General features: G+C 35.8%; 1 protein-coding gene across 2 annotated transcripts; it reads right to left on the reverse strand.

Moving 5' to 3' along the window:
• Nucleotides 1-388: 388 nt before the first annotated feature.
• On the reverse strand, nt 389-5,413 carry LOC132054423 (uncharacterized). Of its 2 annotated transcripts, none has more exons than XM_059446433.1 (3): nt 5,269-5,413; nt 4,161-4,434; nt 389-1,931 (listed from the first exon to the last, which is right to left on the reverse strand). In XM_059446433.1, the coding sequence occupies exons 2-3, from the start codon at nt 4,335-4,337 to the stop codon at nt 1,377-1,379; spliced, it is 732 nt and encodes a 243-aa protein (XP_059302416.1). In that variant the 5' UTR covers nt 4,338-4,434; nt 5,269-5,413; the 3' UTR covers nt 389-1,376. The 2 variants fall into 2 exon arrangements, 1 of the variants encoding a protein (XP_059302416.1); XR_009414295.1 differs by having other exon boundaries at nt 390-1,931; nt 4,161-4,242.
• Between the last annotated feature and the right edge of the window lie 4,265 nt (nt 5,414-9,678).

Raw genomic sequence — 9,678 nt, forward strand, 5'->3', positions numbered from 1 at the left:
ATAGGCAAAAACAATATTATCCCTACGAGGTGTAAGGAAACGAATGAATATAGTATCACGTGAAATCCTTACGTGTTTGAAGATAAATCATGGAGAAGTGAATTCATGCGCCCATTGTTTGCATGCACACAGAAATTGGCGAACCGAATGTATAGGTAATGCTTCCAATATTTGAGAAATCACCTCTATAGGTAACTAAGCTAAATCGAGTGTTTCATGTTCGGCTTCGGCTTTTTGTTTCTTCGACACAATTAAATCTTGATTTGATGAAGACATATTTGTACGGTGTTAGGTTGTGTAATGAGACGGCGGAGACAATATATTGTTCCACTGTAAAGAACCCTATCATTCCATTGTAAAGTTACAAAAACACCACTCTTTTTGTCTTAATTTATGTGAAGGTGTTTGACAGGGCACAAAGTTTAAGAAAGAAAAGAAATTTTTGAGATTTGTGGTATAAAATAAGTTATAAATATTTGTGTGGCTATAAATCATCTCATTAAGGTGAAATTATTGGTTGATAAGCTAAAAATTGTTTCCTGCTACAAAAAGGCGAGGATGTTAGCTCGGTCATAATGCACGACGCTCTTCGAGATTTAGCTATATATATTTCATCCAGTGAACGTCTTTTTGGGATAAGCCACTATTTGAAGCTAAAACAATGGCCAAGGAATATTCACCATGAAGAGGTGACTTGCATTTCAGTACGGTCAAAGACCACTGTAAAGCATCCAAAGATGCTAAATTGCCCAAGATTGGAATTCATAGAAATAGATTAATGTGTGCAAACATACCCAAACTCATTCCACGTCTTGCAAGAGTTTCCAGGGGTATACAGTAATCTTCCGGGAATAAACAACAACACAGATATAACTTCGTTGCTTCATCATTTTTTAGTTTATCGTAGGACAGCTTCAAGGAATTATATACTTCTCTCAATCCTGTGATGTCTTTTGGAACGACTGATTTTAGCTGTGTAAGTGCACCTTCCCAGATGTCCTGACTTTTATCTTTCAACGCATTTGTAACAGTTAATACTGCAAGTGGTAATCCCCCACATTCCTTTGAAATTTCTTGTGCAATTTGATTCAAGGCAGGATCATTAGTTCTATCACCGGCATTTCTTCAAAAAAGATCCCAGGATTCTTCTTCAGTCAATGACACTATTGTGAAAATCTTCCCCGCAGTCCGAAGCATAGAAGAGCATACATCCCGGCTTCTCTATGTTAGCATGACTTTACAACCTTTGTGCTTCTCTCCCAAGGGAATTCCTATTTCCTCTAAATCCTGTTTTTCCCAAACATCATCTAATATATATTAGGAGAATTTTACACTCATTCTTCAGTCTTTCATTTAGTTTGACAGCTCTAATGTTTTTACCCTCTTTCATAAAGTTCTAGACCTAATTGTTCTGCAATTAAGGCTTGAAGCTCTTCCAATTTGAATTGTTGGGAAAATCTTATGAGCACAACCTTATCAAACAAGTTTTCCCCTTCAACTTTTGCAATAACTTTCTTCTCTATCCTCGTCTTCCCAACACCACCTGGACCACTTATCCCGATCATAGTGATCTCTTCATCATTTAGAGCTTTAATGATATCTGTCAAGATTAATTGTCTTGACATCCCTTCATCCTCATCAGAGTCTTTTTTGCTTACAATGCAAGCCTTAACAGGAGGAGCATAATAGAAAATTAGAGCATAATATAAAATTTTCTCATACTTGCTCCCTTCATTTTGTTGTTGGATGACAGTGTCAATTATCTTCTTAGCTTTCCTACTCAACACATAACGCGAAATCAAACCTTGACTTAGACACCGCTTTCCAATATCAGCTTCACTTGGCAAAATAGTGTTGGTCTTTTTTATGATGTCATTTGTTTCTCTGAGCCACCCCTCAGTAACTGCTCGGACACTTCTCAAATTTCTCTCCTCCTGTCACACCCCACCCTTGGCAAGGCGTGATTGGCACCCGGCACCTTGCAGGAACCGAGCGAACCAACTTATAACTCTCGTCCTTCCTATCTCGAATGGTAAAAAAATAAGGCTAAGGGCTAAATATGAACATTATATCATGCACAAGTATATGTACAATAGACCCATGATGTCGACATTACTACTGTCACACTATGACTAAGCTATACACGGGAAGCTGTACAAAGCCTCTATGAACATGGCTGAGGTATACAAGTCGGGACAGGGCCCCCGACGTACCCTTAACACAATTCATATATATATATATATATATATATATAGATATATATAGACTCAGAATCGGCAATGCTCCAGGAAGAAGTGGAGCCACCACTCGAGACCGATGCAAGGCGGCCTACGATGAAAGATCCTCGTCTCGTCTATCTACACCTGCGGGCATGAACGCAACGTCCACAAGAAGGGACGTACGAGAAATGTACTGAGTATGTAAGGCATGAATAGTAGTATGATATCATAATGAAGATAACATAAGATAAAGTAAGTAATTTTACCTCGTACTCTTCTTAAGATCTCTATCGTGTGAACTACTCGTCTACAGGAAAAACATTTCATACACAACATACATACATATGCATTCACAATCACTTACTATACATACTTCTGTCATATCCGTACTCGGCCACGGGGGTTCGATGTTATCCATATTCGGCCACACGGAGACTCGATGTTATTCGTACTCGGCCCTTGCAGGACTCGATGTTATTCGTACTCGGCCCTTGCGGGACTCGATGTCATCCGTACCCGGCCCTTTCGGGACTCAGTGTCATCAGTACCCGGCCCTTACGGGACTCGGTGTCATCCGTACCCGGCCCTTTCGGGACTCGGTGTTATCCCCAACTGATCAGTGGGAGTGCAATGCATACATACATACATATACATAAAAATGCATAAATGAAATCAGCATCATCATTAGCATTATCATTATCACTATATCCTTCCTTAGAAGATCAACTATCTTAAGGTGAAGTCGACGATGTCATGGGAGTCTCGAGAATCATGAACTTAGATAGCATTACAAATAGAATCGTCATCGCTATATCTCACCTCGAAAGAACAAGTACTATGAGGAAGATCATGAATAAGCTTAAAAATATCGTAAGAATCATGAGATTCATAGACTTCTAGCATTTGTGGAAGCAAGGATATTATGGATATGGCACAAAGGTTTATAACAAAAGAATCATGCCTTTGAAAGAAAGGGACGAGCCTTAACATACCTTTTTGGTCGCCTTAACTTTAACTACTCAATGCTTGTCTTAGTCCTTGAAGTAAATCTTTACAGGGAATCACGAAATTTTGGCAAAAAGATCTCCGTTTATATGCCTAGCCCAAAATAGTAATTCGAGAACCAACAACAATAACATCAATACCAACATTAATCATAATATTCTCACACCAAAATACTAGTAAACATCCCATATGGGGTTTATCCCATATTTCCACCAATAAAACTATTATACGGCTATTTGACAGTTTTATCTCCGTAAATAAACCAAAATAAACATTAATAATAGGAGATTCATACCTTACTCTTGATAATATCGCTATATCTTCACTTTTTTCACCTTAAACTTGAACCACACGCGTTGCTATACAATTCTATACTCGTAACTATACGTTGCCTGAACCGGAATTCGGGAATTATCGTTGATTTAGGCTTGAAATTTGGGTTTGAAAGTTGGGGAACTTTCTAGAGCATTTTGGAATTGTTTAGAAGGAATTTTGGCTGAAAAAAGAGGGGGCAAGCCCCTTTTATATAGCATCCGTTTCTGCTCTGTCAGCTGAACTTGTAACGACCATAATTCTCTGCTCCGATATCGTCTCAATGAACGGTTTTTGTTTGCGTTGAAAACTAGACTCGACGAACTTCATTTTGGGCTTTTGAAACACCTAAAAACTCTTAATATACTAGGAAATGTACCCCTCCAAAGCTGACTTAAAATTTTGTCCAAAATTCTGTCAACTTTTTTCAAATTTTTGACAAATTTATTTTCTTCGATTTGCTTGGTCCTGGAGTTTCCCATAGCTTATTATATAAACATAAACCGTCATGACCATAGGATTAGTTCGTATAATATCATATATCCTTGAAGGGTACTCCATTATCCATACTTAGAACGTCCAACACTTATAAATTTTCACGTACGAACCTACGAGGTGTAACACATCCTCCTCCTTCGGTCGCTCCACATCTGCTCTAATATGATCCAACTTCTCGACTTCATTTTTCAAATTCTGGATGTTGCTCCTGTAAAATATCAGATAACCAAGTTTTCGTCCAATTGGTTTGACTATGTGATTCACAACTAGCTCTATAACTAATCCCACAATTTCTAAGGCCATTTGTCAACCTTGCTTGCTTCTTTTTTCAATCTTTGTACTGATCAGTCTTTTCGTTCAGTATGGTTACTTTCCTCTTTCTGCTTTTGTTTATTTGTTCCTGCATAATAACAATCAAATACAAATAAGACAACATGAACAGAGTTGTTTGTCCATAAAAATTTACTCACATTTCAGAAGCAACAAGACTTCTATACTCTTAGGACCCATTTGGCCATGAAAATTATTCACTTTTTCCCAAAATAATTATTCACTTTATTTAAAAATCAGTGTTTGGCCATGAAAATTCCAAATCCAACTTGAAGTTGTATTTCAAATTTCTGAAAATACTTATAACCTGTTTTCCAACTCACTTTTGTTTTTGAAGTTGTATTTAAGTACATTCAAACATGAACACTACTCCAAATTCTTTGCAAAAAGTATAACCAATATAACTTCATCTTCAACTCCAACTCGATAGATTTCAAATAAAGTGAAAAATATTTGGAATCTATGGCCAAACGGCTACTTAGTAAGTGAATATATAGCAAGTTGGATATAAGAGATCCGGGAAATAGGAAGGGGATTACAAGTTAAATTCACTCACATATTAAGGGAAGGAAACAAATTGGCTGATTATTTGGCAAACCAAGCACTGGATACAGGAACAATAAGGTGTCAAACATTTGGGGAGATGGATGTGGCAAGCAAGAAGATAATCAAGAACGACAAAACTCAAATACCTTATCTCAGAATTTGAATAGAGAAATGAGGAGTACAATGCATCGGTACCAAATAGAAGAGCAGAAAATCACATTGTCTAATCACTTTTTTTGCAGAGGTTTGATACATGGTGAAACACACAAACACAAAGAAATGCAAGAAGCTGAGAAAGACAATTTTAACATGCAAGATTGGGCGATCTACAAGAGCAAGAAGAAATCAAGAATCTTACTTGAAGCTGCCAACAAATATGAGATGGATCCAATGTTAACTGCATCAAAAACCAGAGAGGCAAATCGAAGAAACAAAGAAGATGAAGATGAAGGCAATGGTTGTTGTATCACCTAAGAGGCAATGGAGCGATTTTTCAGGGATTCAGATAGTATACTCGAAAATTTAACTATAGGTGACAAGTCTTGTAATTGCTATAGGTGACACATTTGACCAAGTCAAAGCCCAATTAAAAATCTGATTAAGTTAACGAGGGTATAAAAAATAAATTTTAAAAAAGTTCTGAATTTTTATTTTATTTTTTCACTAGCCCCCCTCCTCCTCCCACCCCTCACCCCACTCCCCTCACCACGTCCCCCGCCCCCCTCAAAAAAATCTTTTTTTATTTTTTTCGCCAACCCCTCCCCCCACCACCTCCACCCTAAAAAAAATTAATTTTGGTTTTAAAAAAAAGTTTTTGGTTTTTTACACCATCCCCCCACCCTCACCCCCCCCCCCACCCCAAAAAAATTTGAAAAGAAGTTTTGAATTATTATTTTTTGGTTTCTTACTCCACCCACCCAAAAAAAAAATTAATTTTGTTTTAAAAAATTGTTTTTGATTTTTTGCACTACCCACCCAACCCAAAAAAAAATTCTTGAAAAGAAGTTTTGATATTTTTTTTTTGTTTCTTAATCCACCCACCCACCCCGCCACCCCTTCCTCCTCCTTCTCTTATGCTGTTGTTCTTTGTTTTCTTCTTTTATTTAGAAAAACATTGCTCAAAAAAAAAATACTCACCCGATTTACGTAATTTTCGGACAGAATTTCATTCGTGTAGTACTGGGCATTACTTCATGGGTTATTTCCGCTCATTTGGTAAGTAAAACAATGTTATTTTATTTCAATTATTCATCTAGGTATAGCTGCTGATTTTTCAATAATTTACAGTAGCAGTTACAGTTGTTGCAACAAGTGCTAAAGATGTTGTATAAGAGCCTCTGAATTTTTTGCAACAGCTGTTGTAGTTTTTGCAACAATTTATGCTGTTGTTGCAACTTCTGTACTAATCTGTTGCAACAACTTCTAAAATGTGTATAAATAATTTAGCCTACTTGTTGCAACAACTATGAAAGCTGTTGGAAAGCTTCTACTCTTTCCAACAACTCGCTAACTTGTCACAACAAGTAGACTTCTTGTTGCAACAACTACATTAGTTTTTGGACATACAAACTGTTGGATGAAACACGAATCGAAGCTGCCACCAACAACTAAGTGATCGGTTGCAACACCTCACTAAGTGATATGTTGATCTTGTTCAAATCACAAATGTATGTTCGTTGTTAATAAATTGTCGAAAAATTTTCAACAAGTAATAAATATATTACAACTTACTCCGTAACATGTTGGGGGTTTTTTCAACAAGTAACAGGACTTGTTGCAACAACTAGTTAGTTGTTGAACATATCACAACTGTTAATTTGTACTTTTGCAGCCCTAAGGGGGGGCTGACGAACAATTATTTATAAGTTTGTACTTTATGTTCTCGGTGGATCATATATATGTTATGTGTTCAGTATCAATATATTATATGTTCAGTATGTATTTCAGTTGTTCAAATTATGTTCATTAGTTTCAAACAAGTCTTAAGGAAGTTGTTGCAACAAAAGCCTCACATGTTGGAAAAAATCAAAAAGTTGTTGAGGTTGTTGCAACAGATTCCTCACCTGTTGCAACAGCTTCCTTATGTTCAGTAGTTTCGAATAAGTTACAAATCTATTGCAACGGATTCCAAATTTGTTGGTAATAATCAAACAGTTGTTGCAGATGTTGCAACAGATTTTCCATCTGTTGCAACAGATTAAACAACTGTTGGAAATAATCAAATAGTTGCTTTGAGTAAATGGTTACAACAGCTGAGTAATCTGTTGCAACAGATTCCTGACCTTGTCGATAAAAATGAAACAATTGAGTAAATTATTGCAACAGCTGAGTAATCTGTTGCAACAAATGGCTCAGCTGTTGCAACAAATCAAACAGTTGTTGAAGCTTTTGCAACAATTTACTAATATGTTGCAACAGATGACTCAAATGTTGCAACAAGTTACTCATATGTTACAACAGATGGCTCATCTGTTGCCACAATGTACTTAGTTGTTGTAAAATATTCACTCTATTGATCACTAAATATCAGTGATTTCTTTTGTTTATCACTAAATATTGGTGAATCAAGTAGTTTATATCAAATCACTTTAATGATCACTCGATTTAGTGCATAATGACTTAGTTGATCATCTGTCCTGACTCTAAATATCATCAAATTGATTAAGTATAGATATTTATCACTAAATATCATTGATTTTCTTTGTTCATCACTAAATATGGGTGAATCAAGTAGTTCACATTAAATCACTCGATTTAGTGCATAGTGACTTAGTTGATCATCTGTTTTTGAATCAAAACACCATCAAATTGATTAAGTATGATCACTAAACATCATTGATTTCCTTTATTTATGACTAAAAATGGGTGAATCAAGTAGTTCACATCAAATCGATTTAGTGCATAATGACTTAGTTAATCATCTGTCCTGACTCAAAATACCATCAAATTGATTAAATATATATTGATCACTAAATATCATTGATTTTCTTTGTTCATCACTAAATATGGGTGAATTATGCAGTTCACATGAAATCACTATATTGATCACTCGATTTAGTGCATAGTGATTTAGTTGATCATCTGTCATGACTCAAAATACCATCAAATTGATTAAGTATATATATATATATATATACTTAATCAATTTGATCACCAAATATAATTAATTTCCTTTGTTTATCACTAAATATCATTGATTTCTTTGTTGCTCACTAAATATGGGTGAATCATATCATAGTTGTTGCAACAATTGCAGTATCTATTGCAGCAAGTAACATAGTTGTTGAACAAGACATATCACTTGTTGGATAAAACACAACAAGTTACCTAGTTTCTGCAACAAGTCATTCCACTTGTTAGAAAAAATCAAACAACCAACCTAGTAGCTGTAACAAGTCGTGTCACTTGTTGGACAAACCCCAACAAGTCACTTGGTTGCTGCAACAGATTTGTTAATTGTAACCAGTCCTGTCACTTATTGGATAAAGTCCAACAGATAAATAGTTGTTTCAACAAGTCCTCCTATTTGTTGTGATATGTTCAACAACTAACTAGTTGTTGCAACAAGTCCTGTTACTTGTTGGAAAAACCCCCCAACATGTTACAGAGCTGTTGCAATATATTTATTACTTGTTGGAAATTTTTCAGCAATTTATTAACAACAGAACATACATTTGTGATTTGAACAAGATCAACATATCACTTAGTGAGGTGTTGCAACTGATCACTTAGTTGTTGGTAACAGTTTCGGTTGTCTCTGTTTCATCCAACAACTGTATGTCCAAAAACTAATGTAGTTGTTGCAACAACTACGTCTACTTGTTGTGACAAGTCAGTGAGTTCTTTGGAAAGAGTAGAAGTTGTCCAACAGCTTTCCCAGTTCTTGCAACAAGTAGGCTAAATTATTCATACACATTTTAGAAGTTGTAACAACTGCATAAATTGTTGCAAGTGTTGCAAAAACTACAACAGTTGTTGCAATAAATTCAGAAGCTCTTATACAACATCTTTAGCACTTGTTGCAACAACTGTAACTGCTACTGTAAATTGTTGGAAAATCAGCAGCTATACCCAGATGAATAATTGAAATAAAACAATATTGTTTTACTTACCAAATGAGCGGAAATAACCCATGAAGTAATGCCCAGTGCTACACGAATGAAATTCTGTCCGAAAATTACGTAAATCGGGTGAGATTTTTTTTCTTTCTTGGGCAACTTTTTTCTAAATAAATTAAGAAAGCAGCAGCAACAGAAGAGGAGGAGGAGGGGGTGGCAGGGTGGATGGGTCGAGTAAGAAACAAAAACAAAAAAAATTCAAAACTTCTTTTCAAGAAATTTTTTATTGGGTTCAGCGGGGTTGCAAAAAATCAAAAACAAAAACTTTAAAAAAAAAAAAAATTGGGTGGGTGGGTGGAGTAAGAAACCAAAAAAAAAAATCAAAACTTCTTTTCAAAAAAAAATTATTTTTTTCAGAAAAAAGTTGGAGGGGTGCAAAAAAACAAAACCAAGAACTTTTCAAAACTTTTTTTTTTAAACCAAAATTAATTTTTTTTTAAGAGGGTGGAGGTGGTGGGGTATTGGGTCACGGGGGTGAGGGGTGGGAGAGGAGGAGCGGTGAAAGAACAAAAAAAATAAAAAATTTAAAAACTTTTTTTTTAATTTTTTTTTTTGGGGGGGCGGGGGAGGAGTGGGTTGAGAAGTAGGGGAAAAGAAAATTTGGGGGGAGAGGTGCGGTGAGGGGGGAGGAGGAGGGGGCTAGTGAAAAA

This window comes from Lycium ferocissimum, chromosome 4 (assembly GCF_029784015.1).
Source record: "Lycium ferocissimum isolate CSIRO_LF1 chromosome 4, AGI_CSIRO_Lferr_CH_V1, whole genome shotgun sequence".
Classification (NCBI taxonomy): Eukaryota; Viridiplantae; Streptophyta; class Magnoliopsida; order Solanales; family Solanaceae; genus Lycium; species Lycium ferocissimum.